Source organism: Populus trichocarpa, chromosome 3 (assembly GCF_000002775.5).
Source record: "Populus trichocarpa isolate Nisqually-1 chromosome 3, P.trichocarpa_v4.1, whole genome shotgun sequence".
Classification (NCBI taxonomy): Eukaryota; Viridiplantae; Streptophyta; class Magnoliopsida; order Malpighiales; family Salicaceae; genus Populus; species Populus trichocarpa.
This window is the reverse complement of record NC_037287.2, coordinates 12,575,681-12,597,576: the sequence shown is the minus strand read 5'-3', so window position 1 is coordinate 12,597,576 and position 21,896 is coordinate 12,575,681. Positions and strand designations below refer to the sequence as shown.

General features: G+C 35.0%; 4 protein-coding genes across 12 annotated transcripts; 2 read left to right on the top strand and 2 right to left on the bottom strand.

Annotated features, from left to right (window-relative positions):
* The first annotated feature begins 3,054 nt into the window (after window positions 1-3,054).
* LOC7491894 (putative disease resistance protein At4g19050) lies at window positions 3,055-9,532 on the top strand. Of its 4 annotated transcripts, none has more exons than XM_024597781.2 (3): window positions 3,055-3,200; window positions 4,666-8,529; window positions 9,188-9,532. In XM_024597781.2, exon 2 carries the CDS (start codon window positions 4,682-4,684, stop codon window positions 8,477-8,479), a length of 3,798 nt encoding a protein of 1,265 aa, XP_024453549.1. In that variant the 5' UTR covers window positions 3,055-3,200; window positions 4,666-4,681; the 3' UTR covers window positions 8,480-8,529; window positions 9,188-9,532. The 4 variants fall into 4 exon arrangements, with proteins under 4 accessions (XP_024453549.1, XP_002304369.1, XP_052307606.1 ...); XM_002304333.3 differs by having other exon boundaries at window positions 3,061-3,200; window positions 4,680-8,529; XM_052451646.1 differs by having other exon boundaries at window positions 3,061-3,200; window positions 4,680-8,566.
* A 1,487-nt stretch (window positions 9,533-11,019) lies between these two features.
* On the top strand, window positions 11,020-12,235 carry LOC7465469 (protein BOBBER 1). Its single transcript, XM_002304332.3, has one exon. The coding sequence runs from the start codon at window positions 11,167-11,169 to the stop codon at window positions 11,983-11,985; it is 819 nt and encodes a 272-aa protein (XP_002304368.1). The 5' UTR covers window positions 11,020-11,166; the 3' UTR covers window positions 11,986-12,235.
* A 186-nt stretch (window positions 12,236-12,421) lies between these two features.
* LOC18096998 (growth-regulating factor 5) lies at window positions 12,422-16,680 on the bottom strand. Of its 4 annotated transcripts, none has more exons than XM_024598249.2 (5): window positions 16,538-16,680; window positions 16,147-16,416; window positions 14,987-15,323; window positions 12,812-13,284; window positions 12,422-12,716 (listed from the first exon to the last, which is right to left on the bottom strand). In XM_024598249.2, exons 2-5 carry the CDS (start codon window positions 16,346-16,348, stop codon window positions 12,709-12,711), a joined length of 1,020 nt encoding a protein of 339 aa, XP_024454017.2. In that variant the 5' UTR covers window positions 16,349-16,416; window positions 16,538-16,680; the 3' UTR covers window positions 12,422-12,708. The 4 variants fall into 4 exon arrangements, with proteins under 4 accessions (XP_024454017.2, XP_024454018.2, XP_006385702.3 ...); XM_024598250.2 differs by having other exon boundaries at window positions 16,195-16,416; XM_006385640.3 differs by having other exon boundaries at window positions 12,821-13,284; window positions 16,538-16,679.
* A 2,170-nt stretch (window positions 16,681-18,850) lies between these two features.
* LOC7491893 (uncharacterized) lies at window positions 18,851-21,896 on the bottom strand. 3 transcript variants are annotated; one of them, XM_024596392.2, is made up of 3 exons: window positions 21,577-21,896; window positions 20,353-20,820; window positions 18,851-19,491 (listed from the first exon to the last, which is right to left on the bottom strand). In XM_024596392.2, exons 2-3 carry the CDS (start codon window positions 20,697-20,699, stop codon window positions 19,008-19,010), a joined length of 831 nt encoding a protein of 276 aa, XP_024452160.1. In that variant the 5' UTR covers window positions 20,700-20,820; window positions 21,577-21,896; the 3' UTR covers window positions 18,851-19,007. The 3 variants fall into 3 exon arrangements, with proteins under 3 accessions (XP_024452160.1, XP_052307603.1, XP_002303462.1); XM_052451643.1 differs by having other exon boundaries at window positions 20,353-20,809; window positions 21,581-21,896; XM_002303426.4 differs by having other exon boundaries at window positions 21,581-21,895.

Below are 21,896 nucleotides of genomic sequence, written 5' to 3'. Positions count from 1 at the left end.
ATAACCAAGTAAATTAAATTTGTTTAATCAACTTTTAATTTGGGTAAGACTTAAGAGAGAATGAGAAACTTTAGGTTTAACTAGATATCGATGTGCGCTAAGTTATGTGGCAGGTTAAATTTTTCTTTAACATAAAAAAAATATTCAGATATTGCTAATATTTTTTTTCTTACAAAAAATATATTAATTGTGTGAGGGTTGACCTGATGTAACTGATTGACTTTACAGGTCCAAAAGCAATCTGGACGACATGTAAAAACATAGTTTGATTAAAAAAAATTAAGATGTTATCTTTTTTTTTTAATATTAAGATAACAATATATTGGATTCATATATGTCAACACGGTTTAACATCTCAAATTCGTAACTCGGTTTATGAGACTATAAACACCCATAGAAAGTAAATCAAAACAAATTATGAAACCTGGTTCTCAATCAACCAAGTAATAAAAGATGAAATTGAAAAAAAAAAACAATTTCATTGGATTAACTTGATAAACTCGTGATCTATGTCATAAGAATAAGATAACTCAATAAAAAATAAATACAATATTAAATGATAGGATTAAAAAAAAAACATTAATGAAAAAAATCAAATAAAAAATATATTATTCTAACAAATAATATGTTATAGGAATGAGTATAATAAAACACCCTCCTTTTTTTAATATTTTTATTTGTAAACATCATCACCGTTAGCATCAACATATATCTTTATATCCTTTTATTTATTTTAAATAGAAACAAAGTTGTCACCCCACCCACCCCAGGTCCCCACCATCTCGTTAAGTATATATAAAAGAATAATTGATTAAAAAATACCTCTATTTCTTTCTTAGTATTTAGTACTAGACAGAGGTTAGCCTTATGTCGCCGGTCAGTTTTTTTTTTTAATAAAAAAAATATGGTAAAATGATATAAAAATACCTAAAAAATATGAGATTTGAGTTATTGACCCAACTAAGTTTAATAAGTTCGGTTAATTTAAATAATACAAATAAAAAAAATACAACAATAATAAAAAAAATGACAACATAAAAAAACCAAGAAGCTCGTCAAAAGCAAATTAAATAAAACTATGAAATTCAATTACTAAACAGCTCAATATTGAAAGGCGAAACTAAAATAAAACTTAATAAAAAAACAACAAAAAAAAAATTCAATTTATCTCGAGTTAACTCGTTAACCCTGCGATTCTGAGCACAAGATTGAGATAATCCCATAAAAAAAGAGTAAAAAAAAAACACAAAGATCAACTCCCAATAAATCAAATACTGAAGCAAGAAACCGAAAAAAAATCAATTTAAAAAAATTACCTAAAAAAGCAAATTTAACTCATGTTAACCTTCGAAGCCAATGACTCTAGTCATGATCCCAGACCAATCCCACAGAAGTTAAACCTTAAAAAGTAACACGGTAAAATTCTTAATCAACAAAATGTTGAAGTAAAAAATTGATAAAAAATACAATAAAAAAGATCTAAAACAAAATAAATAGCAATAAAAAGAATGAGAACTAAAGTTGATATAAGAAATTTTGAAATCAAATATTAAGGGATGAAATTAAAAATAAAATTCAATTAGAAAAAGAAAAATAAATAAACAATCAACAATAAAAAGAATAAAGACCAAATTTGATATAAAAATAAAATGAAATGATAAAAGAAGAAATTAAATAAAAAAAATCAATCAAAATAAGATATAAAAAAACAAAACAAATAGTAATAAAAAAGAATAATGATCAAATTGGATACAAAAAACAAATGAAAGGATACCATTGTATTTTGGCAAGGAAAAAAGAGAAAACAAGAAGAAGAAAAAAGTTCATTGAAACCCAACTGCTACTCAGTTGTGTACACACGAGGCACAAACAAAAAGATCACGACGAGATGCTTCCAACATTACCCTTGAAGTCGATGTTTGGGCGTGAGACAATGACTCACACATTGCCCACTGGTTGGCGCATGCTTAACAAGCACCGAAACTCTTTTTAATTGACCCCCAAGCCAACCCTATTCTAAATATTTACTTGTAGTAGAGGAAAAATAAAGGGCAAGCTATACGTTATTTAATATCAAAAGTATAACCTATATCTCAATTGAGTCCCTAAAGTATAAAGATTCTTCTCAAACAAAAATGATCTTAATTGGACCCCCAAGCCAACCCTATTCTAAATATTTGCTTAGATACAGGTCCATGTAAAGCGATCATGTCAGCAGAGGATTTTTATTTCTCAAATCTGTAATGATTTGGGTGAAGTGTATGATTGATAACCTATGATGTTTGAGGACTAAATTTAGAACTCCAATAAATAAATGAGAGAGAGGTATCAGTCAACTTTGTGGTATAGTTATTAAACCCATATCTGCTCAACAGGTAGAAATCCAAAAAATAAAAGAAAAGGAGGTCTCACTCAACTTTGTGGCATAGTTATTAAACCTGGATCGGCTTAACAGGTCAATATGAGATCTGGTCAACCCGATGACTAGATTAATCCGGGTAAAGTGAAAGATCGATAAGAGTAAAAAAATGATCAAACCTGATCAACCCACCTGGTTTACCTGTTACCCGAGCGACCCAGCAAAACCTGATAAAGATCTTTTTATTTTTTAAATGTGTTTTTTTTCTAACCAGAAACCTTTTTTTTTCATATTTTTTAGTTGGTTTTTAAACCTTTTCAAAGTTCATTATATAAATACTAAAAGACTATTTTATTTTTTTAATTTGAGATTTGAAACTTTTTATTATATCTATTTTATGTTTATAAAAAAAAATTATTTTTTTAACTTGAGATTTGAAATTTTTTAATATATATATTCTATGTTTATAAAAAAAATTATGTTTTTATAATGTTGAATAAAAATTTTTTTAGTTTAAATACTTGAATTAAAATATAATATAATTTTTTTTTATTATGGAATAAAAAATATTTTAAAAAAATATTTTAAATTTTATTATTTATAACAGGTATATTTATATATATTATTTATTAATTTTTTTTATATATAAAAACATTAAAATTTTAAATATTTATTTTAATTTTTTCAAGTTGAGCGAAAGATCTGATTCCTTTGCCAGTTCAACCCCGGATCAGGATTGATAAGTGCAGGAAATAAAACAAGCGCCGTGCTGCCAGTGCCCATCGCAGAGAACTCTGTTGAGAAACAAGGGCGCTTTCCGCTCAAACCAAAGCATACCCAGGTTTTTAAATTGTCATCTTTCCTTTCTCATACTTCTTAGTAGTTCTGTGTCTGTCCCATTAACATAAACATAGCACATAAGCATCTCATTGTTTATGAATGTGATTTACATGCAAGATCTTGTCTTTTTACTTTTCCCTACTTACCGGAACAATTTTTTATTTTTTGCCATTTTTGCTAAGATTTCTTAGACTTGCTGGGTCCTTTTGATGTAGAAATGAATGAAACATGAGGTTAATGCTGATGTTCATTGAGAGTTGAAGGACAGAGGAAAAGGTTTACATCTATTTTTTTTTTTTTTGCTGAGGAGAAGAGTAAAAATTCTTGATCTTGTTGAGGGATCAAGGTGAGATTTTAGGGGAGGAAAGCAAAGATGGGGGGAGGGGATGTCTCTTTTAGGATGTGGGCCTGTCAGAATAGGAAAGAATGAGTTCATGATGAGTTAGATCGATTATACAATTGATGCAGGAACAGTTCTTTTCTTTTCATGCCATTTTAGATCATCGAGAAAAGGATTTAACCTGTCAACAGAAATTATGGATGAGAATTTGAGAAGAAAATAGATCTTCAAATTCTAATCACTTCGAGATCTGTCAGTAACATGAACTAGGAACTCAAAACATACAGAAACAAAAATAATGGCTAAAAAATCGGAGATTATTTATTCCCTTGGTGATATATGATAGTTCAACAATCAAAATCAGTCAAAACACTCTACTAGCCTAGCATAAAAAGCTAACAAAAGCTGAAACTTTTGAAATGTATTATTACTGGTTATTTTTTTTCATCATGAGTTTTTAATTTTATTATTTAAATTTAAACATCCTTCTATCCAAAAAAAAAAAGACTATTGAAAAGTGTACTTTAATCAGTTAGTTTCTCATTCATAAGATCCTTGTTCTGTTAATATCTTGGATAAAGCTTGTTTCAATTCTATATGCAGTTAGCTTAAGGCTACTTTTTTTTTAGTGTTTGAATTTCTGCAGCCTGCTTGCAAGTTAGGCTTAGACAAGTTTTATATAATGGAATTAGATAGATTTTGCTTTCTGTTGATTGATTGTGCAAATGAACAAGTCTGCAATTCTTTTTTCATGATTTAAACTCTTGTAACCCTGAGGCTTTTCTATACTTCTTACTTTCTATAGGGTGTAAGGCGTCCACTACAGTGCCTTCCTATAGAGTTCCTTAAGCATAGATTGTCAAGTCATAGTATCACAATTTCTTAATGCACAAAGAGTGAAAAAAAGAAACCAGGATGTTTTTGAAATTGAGTTTGAGATGGCTTTTTACACGCACACACACACGTTGAGAAAGAAAATGGATTTGCTGGGTACTATCAAAGTTGAAGTAATTGTTGTATTCATGGTAACTTTTAGGCCATGTTTTTATTTATTAATTTCTTTCTTTCTTACTGTCTTTCTTTCTTTATTTCTTTTTAATCATAATCTTCCTTTTGTCATTCTTAGTTAATTTGTATCAGCAATGGACTCGGAGACAGAGAAAAAGATAGTGAACTGGTTGAAAGAAGACGATGCACCAAGACTTATTCTTGTTGGCATTGCTGGAGTAGGGAAAACATGGATGGCAAAGAGGATTAGAGAATGTGCAATCACTGAGGGTTATGCTGTTCTCTGGGTATCCATGACTGTAAAACACGATAACATGTCGCTTTACAAGATTATTGCTCACCAGTTGTCTCTACTGTCCACTATTGAGAAATTGGAAGAAGATGACATTGATGAGGAGAAGGAGGAAAGCCCCGATAACTTGAAGAAGAAAGTATCAGAAAAGCTTGAAGAGATCAGAGAAGAAAACAAGCCTCTTCTGCTAATTCTGGATGATGAGGAGCCCAAGAGATATGGAAGCAAGGACTTGCTGGAGTTGGAACCTCTGTGTAGTGTGAACTCGCAACACAAACTGAAGATTTTAATTTCCAGAAGAAACATTGATGATGGACAGACTGCTGAGACCTCCCAGAGAGAGATTAAGGTTGAACCCCTGTCTGAAGAAGACTCGTTGTCTTTATTGAAGAAAAGAGTGACACGAGTTTCTCAATCTTCTGCTTTTGAAAAATTCTCCAATGCTACTGCTGAAAAGAGCAAGGGTTTACCGGCTGCAATCATCCTGATGGCTGAAGCCCTAAATCAAGTTGGAGAACACGATCTAGATGGTGCTTTGAAAGAAGCAGAAAAGGATGTATCTTCGTTCCTGCACTGTGCATATGGAATGTTACCCAGTGGTGTAGTAACTGATTGCCTTTGGCACTGTAGAGAATTCTTTCATAACTATGGCGGCCTGCACTACAACAAGTTGATCACTTACTGGATAATGGAAGGCTATTTTGATCCCGTTACTGATGTTGAGAAGGCTTATGAGAAAGGACACTCTGTTTTGATGCAGCTTTTGAATCGTCGCATGCTTAAGATACAAGAGGATAATATTGTGATACTTGAAGGTGCAACACAGAGCATTGTTGATAATCGCTTGGGTGGATTCAGTGGGACAGCCAATCTTGGACTGGCTAGCTTGGTACCTGGTGGTGAATTGAAAGGACTTGACAAAATCACACCTATGGATGGCATGATAAAAACACTGTGCAGTGGTAAAAAATGGAAAGAGGTCCATGCATTACTGATTCATGGAAGCCGTCTTTTAAGGGAAGTCCCTGAAAAATTGTTTCAGCGCATGGATGGACTTGAGGTACTTGCTGTTTTTGATCTCAAACTCAAACAGTTGCCGTCATCTTTGTCTCAATTGAAATACCTGCATGTGCTTGTGCTCAGAGGCTGTGATCTATTAGACAACATTGATCACATCTCAAAGCTCAAGAAGCTAACTGTTCTTGAGATATCTGGGGCTAGTTCCTTGACAAAAATCTCAGATGATTTTTTTGCACAACTGACTCAACTTCAGAGTCTCAACTTATCTGGATCCCAGCTGCAAGAGTTACCTTCTACTATTTCCAAACTGATTGAACTGCGTTGGCTCATTCTGAGAAGATGTAAGAGGTTGGAAAGTCTGCCAAAAATACATGAACTTTCAAAGCTTGAAGTGTTTGACCTCTCAGATGCTACCTTGTTCAATAATGTCCAAGAAAAAAGCTTTACAATTTTTAAGAAACTGAAAATTATTGATCTTTCCAATACCCAGATTGTACGCTTACCATTTATCAGTGACCTTAAAGATCTAACGCGCATCTTATTGAGAGGCTGCACAAGCTTATCAAGACTGCCCAAGCTAGAAAATCTACCTCTCCTCCAAATTCTTGATCTTTCAGATGCTGTTCAACTGAAGGAGATCAATGCCCTTAAATTCCTTGATCAATCAGGAATCACAAGCAATCATTCAGCTTCCTGCATTGGCAATCTTTCTGAACTCTATTTGATGGGCTGTCATAAACTAAAAGAACTTCCATGCACAGAAAATCTCACTGGCCTCAGAGTACTTGATCTTTCTGATGCTTCTAGCTTGGAAAGATTCATCGACAAATCCTTTAACCATCTGAGCCTCCTTCATTCTATCAACCTCTCAAAAACCAAAGTGAGAAGTCTTCCATCTCTGTCTGACCTCCATAATCTTTGTTTTCTATTGCTAAGGGGCTGTTTATGCTTGGAACAACTAGACGTTGGAGGGCTTACTAGACTCAAGGAGCTAGATCTCTCTGGTTGTGAGAATCTGTATGGATTGCAGGGACTTAATGCCCTTCAAAAACTGGAGGTTCTTGATCTTTCTGGTTGTGTTGCTTTACCAGAAATTCAAGTGCAATCATTCCTGAACATGTCTTGCCTTCAGAAACTCAATCTCTCTGCAACAAAGGTTGAAAGTCTAAGTTCTCTAAATTCTAGCTGCCTTTGTCAACTTGTACTAAGAGATTGCACGAACCTCAAAATCCTTCCATCTTCAAAATCATTGTCAAAGCTTGAGGTGCTTGATCTTTGTGGTGCTAAGGCTTTAGGTGAAATCCTATCAGATCTCTTTGTACACATGATTCACCTTCAAAATCTCAACCTATCTCATATCATTCTCCAAGAATTTTCATTTGTTTCCAAATTCACCAAGCTCAGGCAGCTTTCACTGGAATGCTGTCGAGGCTTAGGAACAGTGCCGTTTTTGACAGAACTTACAGGACTCGAGATTCTTGATCTTTCTGAGACAGATGTTTGCTCTCTATCATCCCTGGAAAAACTTAGCCACCTATCTAGGCTTTTGCTCAGAAAATGTTCACGCCTACATAACTTGCCATCCCTGAAATCACTTATTCAACTAGAGGTTCTTGATATATCAGAGAGTGGCGTCACAGAATTTCCGTATGAAATCTCAGAATTGGCTCATTTAAAGCACCTTTATATGACAAACTTGAAAGTCAAAGTTGATTGGGAGAGAATTAAGCGCTTACCAGGTCAGTTTGACTTTTCTAACCTTGATGAAATTGATGACGTTGGTAAGAATCCTTCCATACTTGTGAATGGGACAGAGTTTTTTCAAAATTTGAAGAAATACGATGCCAGCTTGCTAAAGAAGTACCTGAAGCAAATTTTTTTCTGCGTTTGTCCTCCTATTGAGAAAGCTAATGGTGGTGGAATGTATCTTCAGAGAGAGGATATTATCTCAAATGATGCTTACTTTGACATTAGAGAGTTTCCGCGTGGTAATGTTCCGTCTATAGAACTCTGTGGATTTGAAAAGTATCCCACTGGTGTGGAGTATGTCCTTGAGCAAACAGAGTGCATCTCTTTGGTTGAAAATGGGTTTATGAAAGGCTTGTCTAGTTTGGGCTCTGACACCTTGAAGTTGAAACACTGTTGGTTAGAGAGATGCACCGAAATGGAAAATATTTTCTCTGATCATAAAGATGTCAAACTGGGGGAAAATCTTGAGGTTCTGTGGGTTTCAAACCTTACTAAACTCAAGAGCCTATGCAGTTGGAAAGTGGGATCTATAAACTTGAATAATCTTCAGCATCTGCATGTGGATTGTTGTCCAATGCTGGAAGAGGTTTTTCCTTTAAAGTCAGGGCTGGAAAACCTCAAAATAATGAAAATCAAATTCTGTGAGAGATTAAAGATGGTTTTTAAATGTGATGGCTCAGTCAACAGCGAATTGCCAAAGTTGCAAGAGTTGCATCTATTTGAATTGCCAGAGCTGACACATTTTGGGGCCCGATATCCACGTGAAGTCAAGCCTAATGTCTTTGCATGCCCAAAGCTGAAACTGGAAGTATCAGGTGACTTCTCAAATGGACAAAATGCATCTGCTCAGAATGCAGGAACTGGAGCATAACAGCATTCTGTGCCAGTTTCTGAGTCTGAAAAAGGCCCTCAGCCAACAAGGTACACCAATGGACATACTGGCCATGTTAAACACCAGGTTTATATGTTTTCTGGCATCTTGTCAGATATTTTGAAAATTCACATCCCTGCAGACTTGTTTCATGATAGTTATAAGGTTGTTTTGAATTACTGATAGTCCCTTTTCAATTCTGCAAGGTTATTTCTTTGTCCTATGCTCGCCAACTTCTTTTCTTACACAACTCTGTAATTTTTCGTATGACCTGTCAAACTAGTTTTGGCTTTAATGTTTAATCGATATAGATCCTACATGCTACTCTTTCTGATGATTGGATGTCTTTTTTTTTTTTTTAATGAATCAACCAATTTCATATAAAACAAATGACAGCAAGAGTTACAAAAAGCTATTAAGGAGATAGCAACCGAAGATGGTGCCAGCGATTACTTCCAAAAAGAAAACAAAGCACCTACTCCATCCCATCCAGGATGTGGACAAAAAATGAATTCTTGTAGCGAAAAGTTGACCAAATTGTTTCACATCCAATTCAGTGTAGATCACTGAAACCATGAAAAGGGGGCATGATTGTAGTTCTTGTTCTAACGCTATTTTTTTCTTCTTCTGAAATTTGTTCTTTGAAACTCCAATGTCTTTTTTATTAATTAGTTATTTTAACACTCTTTATTGTCTTGTGTATGACAGTCGCGTGCATTGTGCTAGATACAAAGCGCCGCGCCCAAGTATTGATCCAACAAATTGTGAGGGGGGGGTGAACGACATTACATGATGCAAGGAGGCTGCAGTACCTTTGAGGCAAATATGCAGTTGGCATCTGAGTAATTGTTGCTTGAGTTATAATGATTCACGTCAGCAAAAATTATTATTTGTAAAGAAACAGACTATCCTTTTATTCCATGTAATCTTTCTTCTCCGTAGCAAGACTTGTTTTTCTACACTGACGTTAAATATCGGAGTTTCCATGTTATGGGACTTCGTTACTATGTGGTGAGCAACATTTCAGGAATAAGAAACAATCCAAATTCTATATTTGCTTATTGTGAAAAGTTATTACAAGGGAAGTTATGGACACTATGGTTCTTTTATTTACTTGATCCATAATAAAACCTGAAGGCACTGGTTACTCTTGAAGTAAACCGTAGTTCTTTCAATCTTATGCCCCTTGATTCTGCCTCTAGGCTCGTCCTTTGTCAAGCAAATCGAAAACTATAAGCAGCATGTATTTTATTCGGTTCACATCCCAGCCTAAAGTTCTTGATGTTTTTTCACTTCCCCATATCCCGGAAAGGAAGAGAAAAAATTAAATAAAAAGGAAAAAGGAAAAAATGCGGACGGATATTCATCCAGGAATATTGCCTGGGGTACAGGACTGGGTATTCTTGATTAGTCACATTATGATATCATTGTAGGTGGGTTGTAATATTTGATGTTGCTGCGTGGCTGGCTATATCTGCGTTCTCATAACGTTATTTGTTTCCCTCTTTCTCTTTTCTTGTGTAGTCGATGCTGCTGTCTTTAGTCTTTCCTTAACCCAGAGAGAGAAGAAGCAGCTGAAATGCGAGTCTTTACCGTTGAAGCTTTTGTGTGCATTTATGTGACAAAAGCATGCAAGACCTCAAAACGCGTTTATTTCTGTATTTGTTATGAGTTCGATTCTTTGCTGCCAGACAAAGGGTGTTTCTGGTGATTAACCTGGTCTTCTTCTTCTTCTTCTTCCTCTCAAAGTTGATTGCTTCATATCAGTGTGATATTGTCACTAACTAAAGCTACATATCTTCTTTCTGATGACAGTTCACAGACTAAAATTACATATCTTCTACATGATGACAGTTTCTATTTCTCACTGCAGGGTTTTCAAGAATCATGCATTTCATTCCCGGTTGCTAATGGTAGTATAAACTATGATTGGTTTTTAGTTTCTTTTGTGTTTGGCTCATTTTTGTCACTTTGGCGGCATGATCAGCTATGTTGATATTTTACAGAGTTACTGTACTCTATTGATATATCAAATAGTTGTACCTAGGCAATTAGCATTTGTACTCGGTTCTAAATAATTTGGCAAGAAATACATTTTCTTGTACTTGAGCATCTTCATTGTACTCTCTGCAGAATAAAAGAAATTCAAACAAGGAAGAAAAAAGAAGATACAAATAACATCTGATAATTATCTTTGATTTCTAGAGCTAAATCAAGTGATTATTGCTGCCAATATCCATTCGAGGAAAACAATCGGCCATAACCAGAGCAGAAGCAACCAACAACATGTCTCGACATCCTGTTGAATCCGTTCTGGAGAAATGTGTAGCGGTTTTTAATTTTAATTTTAATGTTTTAATTTTTTATATATGGGATTTGGTTTTTATTTTTTTTATTGCAATTTGTTTTGTTGTTTAAAACAATCTTGCATTGCACAAACATCTTTTTTTAAACCAATAAAAAAACGTTACAGCCCGCGTCCCACAAATCTAGTTTCAAATAACTTGCATATTTAACATATTCGTTGGCTTAATGTTTATTGTGAAGGAATTCGTTTCAAGATTGCGCTCGGATTTCCACGAAGCACCCCTGCCTCTATATAAACCCCAGTACCACCCTCCACAGAACAAACATCCATACGTGGCATTGCTATTATCAAACTCCTTGTGTTGTTCAACAATCCAAGCATGGCTATTCTCTCCGATCACGAAGAGCCTCAACAAAAACAGCAAACCCCAACATCTCCTTCCTCATTCTCCTTCAACACGGTTCTTGATCCCTCAAACCCTCTAGGGTTTTTGGACTCTGCCCTAAACTTTTTGTCTCAAAAGTCTAATGTCCTAAAGAACGATGTCTCTCCCCTAGTTAAGGAGTTCAAGAAAAGGATCAGGGCTGAAGAGGATTCAAAGAAAGCGGAAGAAAAAATACGTGCCGAGAAAAAGAAGAGAGAAGAGGAGAAGAAAAGGATGCGGGTTCCGAACAAAGGCAATGGTCTTGACATGGAAAGCCATTCATGGGCACAGACCCTGCAAGAAGTAACTATCACTGTTCATGTCCCTCCTGGAACGAAGTCTAAGGATGTTGTGTGCGAGATAAAGAGAAAATCTGTGAAAGTTGGACTTAGAGGCCATTCTCCAATTCTTGATGGTGAACTATTTGAGACAATCAAGATTGACGATTGTATCTGGAATCTGGAGGACCAAAAGACTGTTTCTGTTCTTTTGACAAAGTGTGACAGGATGAATTGGTGGAAGTCCTTGCTGAAGGGTGGTCCTGAGATTGATATTCAAAAAGCTGAACCAGAGCCTAGCAGGCTGTCTGATTTGGATCCAGAAATAAGGTCCACCGTGGAAAAGATGATGTTTGATCAACAACAGGAACAGTTAGGTCTCCCTACCAGCAAAGAGATCGAGAATGAAAGCCTCTTGAAGCTATTCATGGCTCAGAATCCAAACTTCTCCAACAAGAATCCAAACATTGACTTTTCCAACATGAACATGAAGTAGACGGTTGTCTTTGGCTAAACTGGAGTAATTCTTAGGGTTTAGATTGATGCTGGCAGGATAGTATGAGATTTAGTTGTGCAAAGTCTATCCACAATTATTCATTACCGTGATGCGCGGTTTGTAACGAGTTTCAGTTTTATTTTCTTTCTCCGAATGACTAAATAGTTCTATATTGCATAATGTGGTTAAAACGCCATGATATACAAGCAAGAGGAAGTCTGCTTTACCTTTCCTCTTTAGTTTTTTCCTATGTTGAATTATATTTTGCGGCATCAATTGCTTGCTCCTACCTTTAACCCCTCTGTTCATCCAAATTGAACAAAGCTATCAATTTTCTTTAAAGTGGTGGTAATGCCAACCAAATTCTTATTTATATGCGCATAACCTTTCAAAGATCTACTATGATTGCAGTATAAATAGTTAAATGGAGATTCAATTGATCATAACAAAATCAACAAGCCAAATACTGAATTAACATTAAGTTAATAATAACATCTATGATGTTTGATTTTATTGTGGACAAAGAGAACTTCACGCGCATTCTCAATGTAGTCAGAAGTCTACCACAAAAACATAGTAGGAAACCCAAGTACCCAAACATAAATTACAACGGAGCTAGATCCCACAGCCAGAGTAGGGCTGTCCTTGTACTTGATCAAGCAGAGATATTTTGAAGGCATCTCTTAATGAAGCATCCCATGCTCAGAAACTCCCATGCTCCTTTCAAGCATCTGCATTATAACATGAGAGGATTAGAACTCATCTATTTGTTTTCCACCAAGTCTTGGGGGCGTCTAGGTTGCGGAAAAGTATGTTCCAGATAAACCTGTCTCACCATTTGGGGAATGATAACTCCTCGCAGCAGGGTTAGGAGCCATTGGAATGGCCATTGATAGCTGAACAGCAGACGAGTTATTGTTAGATCTTTGATCAGTGAGATGGGAATCCATATCCCTGCATTTTGGCCACTCGTCAAAGAGAGGCTGAAGAGACTGATTTTCCCGCCTCATAGATCCTGATGAACTGAACTCCCTTCCAAATAAATAATGCTGCTGCTGCTGTTGTTTTGACGATGCAGCATCAACAGTTAGGGGCTCAAAATCCTGCAGTGTCTGTACTTGTGGGTAGTTTTGCAAAAGAGAACCATTTCTTGATTCTGGCACAGGGTTTGCAGGGACTTGGGATGTGAGATGCCAAGTGCTGTCCACAGTAGAGTTCATTCCAAAGCTTCTTGTATTTCCCAAAGCTTCTGGTAGGAAAGTTTTCTCATCTGCTTCAGGCTTCGGTCCATGGAGAGACCTGCAGTTCCAGTTTGCACAGAACACACCCAGATGGTTTCTTTATAAATAATTCCACAGCCTTAGGATATGCTTCAACAGTTTGTATCAAATAAACATTTTTTCCTTCACAGCATATGTTAAAGATCTCCAACAAATCCAAGCTAGTCTTTAGATATTCAAGTGCAATCAAGATCAGATCTATTAGTCTAGTGGGAGCAGGTCTGTTGTAAGCTACCTACTCCATTCTCTTCAAAACTACCTTACAATTCACACAATCAATTATTGGCTTAATTAACAAACTTACACACAACGTTGAATATTAAAATTGAAATGGGATGCAGGAACGACCAATGCATCTTCAGAAAGCTAAGTCATGATACAATGGAGATACACAAATGATGACTGTGTATACATGGATAGACTAGTGGAGTAAAATTTCGAAACACAAAAAAGAAAAAAAAATACCATGGTGACACAAGAATAAATCACTCCAACACTTTCAGATGTTTATACGACCAAAAGATTCAAATCTCATCAACATTACTCCTACAATAAAACTATATCACTATTATAGTTTGAAAATAGATGATAACAAACCAAAATGAGATATCACAGCAGCAATCCAAAATCACGATTATAGACCATACTGTGCGCATGAGCTAATGACACCAATAATGGCTAAATTTGGCAACACCTGCAGCTATACAAATAAGACTGGTGAAAAGGGGGGATTTTAATGTTTGAACCTCATTTCCTACTCGTTTCACATCCCCTTTAGAAAGGCTGAAAATGTGATACTATATTTGATTTAGAAGGAACAAAAATTCCAGACAAGTCTGAACTATATTTCTGGGTGATAATTTCTTAAAGCTGCATTAGCATTCAAGTAATCTGAGTATTAATCTGAAAGAACAGAGGCAATACAAAGACAAGCCACATTTTGTATGCCATTGTATGGATACTGGATCGCATTGTAGCAGATGGTTTTCGTTGGTTATGAAAAAATGTTTGTTGCCTCCTCCAAATAAAGGATGAGAAACCAACTAGTGTTGATATTTTTAGAACTACTATTGACAAGACTCCTTTAAAATCCACAACAGGCTCGCAAAAGCAAAGAAGGATAAGGTAAAGACAAACCCATTCAAAATATTTAAAGATTTCAACTTGTTATGTCAGCCTCAATTGATGATAAGAGATATTAAATTTTCATTAGAATCAATGGTTGATGAAAAACGTTGGAGTGCTTTTTGAGTAATGTGTTAAAAACAAGGTCATCAATTTCACAACTTAATCTAATATGTAGCACTTAACCTTCATGATTCATCAATGCAGTAACATCTTGTTTACCTTAACATGCAAGACCATGACTCTAGCCTTTATTTTTACAAAGCTAACAAGTAATAGAAAGTTAGTTATCAGAGTCACTATAATCACCAAGGTGCTTCTACATACTCAACCAAAGGAGAGGAAAACAAAGGATTGGGGAGACCCAAGGGCCTTGGCTTGCTTAACGCAGCATAAGGGATGACAATAGCTTTATGAAATATTTAAATGGCTTGGGGTCAGCATGCTGCTCAAACAATCACATAGCACTCAATTTACACACCGCATTACCCATAACTGTACCAAAATATAAAACATAGAATGCTATCATGCACAAATCCTTTAATAAAACCTTAGCTCAGCATGCAGTCTGGCTAGTGCAAATAACGATCACGCACCTGTAGTCTTTACTATTAACACCATAAGGCATAGACTCCATCTGCCAACGTGACATATTACTTCCCAAACCTAAGGTCCCAGGATTAGTTGGATACCCTCTGCTCCCAATGCTGCTGCTCCCAGTTGCAATTTCTGATGCCACAGTTGACAAGGACTGAGAGGTAGTTTGTGATTCCACAGGCTTTCTTGAACGGTTACGGCTTCTATTCATATGCCGCTCACAGTACTTGGAGTCTGGGTGAGCATCTTTGGAGCACCTCCATTTCTTGCCATCTGTCCTCCGACACCTCCCTGGCTCTGAGTCAATCTTCTTCCCAAAATAGGAACAGTAGCTCACTGCAAAAAAGGACACATATAACATGTAATGAACACAAAAATATAACATGCAACTCTAAAATTAGTTGATTAACTGGATATCACCAACCCATTCAACAAAACAAGTGCGCGCACAAGACATTTGCAAATTAAGATGATTTCACGTGTCAGAAAACTGCATTGCCAATTTCCAGTAAAATTTCCCCAAACCATTTACCTAGAGTTAATTTCAATTACTTGATGGTTACTCGTATGTCTAATTGTATACTATTTCTCACCTCACTGTTATAGCATTTAACAATCCGAAAACAAGCCCCATAAAACAGATAAACAAACATTACAATTTCCAAAGAGGGAAGAAGAAAAATACATTTTTAACCAGTCTCGTACAATTGAAAGAACAAGCAATTAGCTGAATCAATTAAGACGATATATAATTTTGAGGAGTGAACAGTAAACATTCTCAAAACTTAGACTGACCTTGCCAACTTTAATTATAAAAAAAAAAGCTACGCACGTCACAGACGTACCGATCCGTTCCAATCTTAAAGACACCAACTTCAATTGAAATAAAAAATTTATATGCAATTCCGATGAAAGCCCTTTATTACATGTAGGTCAATCAATTAGAGTAGCAGCCATGGCACAGGACATGAAAAATTCCTCACAGATCAAAATGACATCCCCAACTTCTTTTATTTCCTCGTTCATTAAAAGCAAACAAGTCCCCAGCGTACCAAACTTTATCAATCTTAAAAAAACTTTAATTAACACTAACAAAAAGGACAAAATAACGAAACATAAAAGAGGTAAAGCCAAGAGGTTTTCTGTTTTTGTAGCTTACAATTTGATGGGTGCAAGAAACCAGGGGAAAGAAGCTGAAAACTCTTACGAATAGGAAGGAGAAGGGAAGGAGGGACAGGTAACCCTGCATTTAAACACTTAAAGATAAGAACTTGATGCTCCAGCTCATGCCACTGAGACATCGTGAAACCTGGTGGTGATCTTGATCCCACCCCCGCCACTGTGACTGATGAGTTGCTCATTTCTTTCACTTCTCTCTTCAACTTCACTTGGGTATGACCGGCTGCTTCTACTGCTTTATTAAGCAACCCTGTTCAACAAATAATGGAAAAGGGAAGAAATTTTGGGGTTAGCTTGTGAGATATAAATATCTTAGCGAGTGTTAACTGGGAATCAGAGAGAGAAAGGGAGGATCTTTTTATTGCTTTTACCTTAGAATGGGAGATTGAAGAGGAGGGTTTGGACATAGCTGGGGGGAAGTTGGATGTCGGGGGGGTGGGGGGGGAGAGGACTATAGTCTATATCAATGGGTGTTCGGTGGGCGAAAATGGGGCTTTTTTATTTTTGGGTATTTGAAGCTGGACATTAATGCTTCGATTTATGGGCAGACAAAAAAGAGATGTGGAAGTTAGATGTCCTTAATTGGCCTCTTGTTATGTTTCAAGAAATTAGACTTTCGTGTAAAAAACTCTATTTATTTTGGAATATAAATAAATTGCTCACAAATTAATATCACTCAAATCGATATTATATTAAATAGAAATTATTATTAAATAATAATTTGTATATTTTAAAATTTATTTTCAACATTAATACATTAAAAATAATACCCTCCATAACATATGAATTTAATTATTTGTATTTGATTCTAATTTTTTTTATTATGTTTAATGGAATTCTGGCTTGGTGGTAGTGGTTACATGGTAATCATGGATTCTATTGTATTGAGCCCAACTCTCCTTGCTTCATAACACCAGTAGTAATTAGAATTATTTTTTTATATTTTGATCAAATCTTTTTATAGCCTAATTAAAAGAAATTATGCTTGAAATTATAGTAAAGATACAAAATTAAAATATAAAGGATTAAAATATAAAACACAAAAAAAAAATACAGATAACCCCACATTAGCAACAATTCCCCCATTTTAGTTTAAAAATTCTCTTTTTTTTCATTTTTTAGTTCTTGAAGTAAAGGGGGAAAAGAGAAACCAGCTCAAAAACAAAAATGAAAGAAAAAATTGTTTGTTTGGCCACTCTTTAGAGAACTTGTTGTTTTTAATTTCAATTTGTTGTAGGTTTTGTATATAAACATGCTCAAAAAAAAGATTGACTATGTTTTATTTATTTTTTATTTGGTTGATTTTTTTTAGTTAGATGGTTTAGAATGGGTTGTATGGTGTTCTTCGAGTAAAAATAAATTGAAAATGAATTTTCAACTCAAAAAACTCACCCTATAAATTTTTGTTATTATTGTGGTATTCAAATTCTAGGTAGCAACAAGCAATGTATCACCTGCTGCTATTTTTTCAAACAAAATAAAAACAACTAACATGACATTCATCTTTTAAAAAAGAAAAAAAAAACTGAACATGTTGGAATTTTTTTATTAGAAAAGCTCAGGCATATTGTGTCATTTAAGCTCGCGCGTCTTGGTTTTTTTTTTCTCTTTGAGTTTGTTTTTTTTATGTTGGGTTTTTATTGGTTTTTTTTGTTTTTTTTTAATTTTATCCTTCAAGATTTTGGTTAGTTTTGAATGGATTTATATTTTTTATTATATAATAAAATAAAAAATAATTGATCTCAATGAAGTATGTGATCCGGGTCACGAGTTTAATAAATTAACTCAGTTCACTTAAATTGTTTCTTTTTTATTCTTTGAACATATCAAGTCAATAAGGTCACATAAGATAAATTTTCATATGATTTTAATTTAAAACTTGAGTTAGGAAAAGGGATGGCTCAGGAGTTTTAAAATTTGACCCGTTGTGACAGGTTTAATAGCAATGTCAGTGTGCCTATTTTTATTATCATATCAGTAAGTAAAAAATAGTTTTTTAAAAAAGTTGTTAAAACTAATGGAGTTTATAATCTGGGTCGCGAGTTTCGTGGGTTAAGCCGCAAAGCCTGAGTCAATCAATATGTTGTTGTCTCAGTATTAAAAAAAACTTATATTGAACTTTTTTTTAAAGATAAACCATACTTTTTACTGATCATCTTGATTATTTTTTAACTCATCAAGTCGATTGAATCATGTCAAAACAACTCTAACGTGATTTAATTTAAAATTCATACCAGGTAAGGAATTGGATAAAGAAATTTCAAAATTATCCTACGAATCAAATTTAATAATAATATTAAATAATTTTTTATAACCTGATATTTTTTACATTCAAAATTTTTTTATTTGATTTGTTGCTGGTAACAATAAACTAATTAACTAGTAGCATATATAGACTTTGATTAAAAACAAATCACATATCATTTAAATTATATCGATGACATTTGATTCACAAGTAATCACTTTCCTGAAAAAGTGATTCTTGAAAAATTGACTCTCAAGACTTTTAGAATTTTTGTTTTTACTTAATAATGTAAGATTCCTAGCATTTTTATGTTTAGTGTTTCCTTGAGAATTTTAAAACTATTTGGATTAAATTATAATCTTATACTTTATTGTTGTTATAAAATAAATATTCTTGTTAAATTTTAATTGTTTGCACTAATAAAAGTTAAAGCAACGTGTACTATTAAGGGTCTTTAAAAATATTATCATGGAAATTAATATAGTATGCTTTCATATTCACAGGACATCCATCTCCTCATCAGGCAGAGAAAAACTATCGCTAATAAATACAAAATGAGGTGGAAATAGGGTGAGATCGCATACCCTATTTTGATCTCATTCTAATCCATCGGGAAGAACATGCAAGCTCTTAAGATCAGAATGCCCATATCTTGAAGCTGCAAAACCATATGAGGCCGCAACAGTGACTAGGACACCAAAGACCAAGGAGAAGAGCTGAAAGTTTGCAAGCAGCTCGCCTCGAACCAGACTGTCTGATGATCGACACACAATCTGATCGCCCTTAAGCTGACATCCGTTGGGCATCATGGGACCGTAGAGAGTGAAGGCAGTCTGATAAAACCAGAGGCCTTGGAGAGTTATAGCAATGCCACTGGATAAATCAACAGGAAAGCTGGTTCGGAGAAGTGCCCCCGCCGCAACGGATAAAACACAGAGGCCTATCAGAAGGACAAGGAGGAGATGGTAGTGCCCTTCAAGCCCTTTATGGGTTGTTGAGTGAAAGTAAAACAGGAGATACTCTGCAGAAAATGCCGCTGCAGCAACCAAGCAGAGGGCTCCTTCTGGCAAGGGTAGAAATCTGAGCACACAGTTAAACCAAAAGGAAAGTTCCTTCAGATAAAGTCAACTCAGACCATCTTTTTTTCCTCTTTGAGGACTAAATAATAGAATTGAAATCTCAGGTGAGCATGCCAGTGTGCGTTCAGAAATAATTTGTCTCACGTATGATTGTTATTGGCCTTCCATTAACAGGGTAGAAAACATTAAACACATGTTTTGGCAATTATTGCATTATCTTTTACTGCAACCTACCAAGGAAAGGAATTTCTGTGTTCAAGATCCCATGAACAAAACCATGAAAGTTATAATAAACATCATTGGAAATTCACAAAGATTTGGAGTAAAGTTCGTGTGAGTTTATGATCTGCATCTTATGATCCCTATATAATTCAAAAGCATCTCTATTATCCACTTTTCATCTCTCCACAGATATGTAATTGAACTATTGCTATCCAGTAACCACGTCTAGCTGCTTTGTTGGTTGCCTCGTGCAATTGAGTCCCTATCTAGACCCTTTTCTCCTTCCAGCTGGATGTGCTGTTTTAAAGCTCAGGCCGTCCAAACTTCAGAATAAATTCAATATGTATGATCATGACTGCTACAGAGCACTAAGGTCTAGGGCATGCAGAACGAGGACGACAAAGTTAACTGTAAAGACCAATCCGATTTTGCCATTTGTAACACCATTTTCTTATGTATAGAAAATAAAAACAGAAGTCCTCCTATGCTATTTTGCATCAGATTCAATTGAAAGAAGCTAATCCCAAATATGAAAATTTTAATTCCTTCTTTACCTCGTTCGCTCAGGTATCAAACAGATATACACAGTGTCATAAGGTAAAAAATAATCTACAAACACTAATACTATGAAAAGACCAACCTTGTTTTCTCTGATAGCAAACTGACAACCCCGAAGATAAAGAACATGAGAAGCATTCCACCGTGCTCAAAATCATTCATATGATGAGGATTCAAGACTCCGTTGATAAAGAATTTTAGGTGCGTAGAGTACAAAACCTCAATACACATGTCAATAAAGGCACCACCCGCTACAAGATAAAGCTCCAAGTACTCAAGCTTCCCATCAAAACCAGGCACAGGGTTCCAAACCCGGACGCGAAATGACTTTGGATTCGATACATATCTAACCAAAGAGCTCCATATATGCCATACACCAACCAATAGAAACAATGTTCCTGGTAAAGCATGCCCGATGAAAGAACCCATCTTTTGGGTCTATTAGTGCTACTCTCTCTCTCTCTCTCCACTCTCCTTGTTCAAGGACAACACTGAAATCCTTTTCAACTTGTTTGTTTTCTTGATTCAACAAATGGGTTCTGTTTTAAAACTGGGTAAAAACAAAACAAAGAAACGAGTTTAGACTTTTGGTGCTTGTATTTTTTTTAGTATTTTTGGCAAGCAGACTTTTTCAAGTTTGTTTTTTGAATGTATCTTCATCTTAGAAGACCTTTTCGAAGCAAAGGAAGCTTCTGTATAGCCGATAAATAGTAATGGGTTTCGTGTCTGCTCTGTTTTTGTTGACGAGAAAATCAAGAAAATAAAATAAAGTGCATTTTTTTTCAAAATAAACAAAGAGAAATTGAAAAGGCCGTTCATTGCAAGTCTGTAAGATTCAGTCGATGCGAATCTTTAACAAATTATTGCTAAATCTATCAATAACCTTATGCTTCATCTCCTGGAAGAAATTTTCTCATGAAACAATCAGACTTGGGCAAAATAAAGTCAAAATTTGTTGGTATCTGAAAAAAGAAATCCTACCCGTTCAGTCAATTATCGAGAAAAAAGCTTGAAAACAGCCCTTTTTCAAGTCATTGATATTAAAAAAGAAAGAAAATCACGAATTCATTCATAAGCGAAAAAACCGAAGAGAAGAGAAGCAAAACATTCTTTCTTTTGGAAAGAAGTCTATCAAAAACACAGATCTAGCATATCCCCTGAACACAGAAAAAAAAAAAACAACAGACAGAAAGAGAGAGTGTGAAAGCAACAACGACTGCTAACCTAAATGGTTAACCATGCAGGTATATGAAAAGTGCGGTAATAATTACGGTATGATATAAACAAAAAAAAAATATCCACGTACTTACATGATGCTTGACTGATTTCAAGAGCAAAAGGCTTCGGGTTTAATCTGTTGATGTGGAGAGCATAATTAGGATCCAAAAAAGTCACTGCTTGCTTGAGCTCCCTACTCCATAATTAGATATTGTTGTTGTTTAGAGAGAGAGAGACCTTTTAGAAACTGAAAGATGATGATGGTGGAGATGATGGCGGGGATCTGAAAAGGAGATTGGGAAAGGCAACAGAAAAAGAAGATGGGAATAATGAAGGGATCATTTTAATATGTATAAAAGCCTAAAAGCATAGCATAACTATATATATCGTATAATATGGTTGTCATTA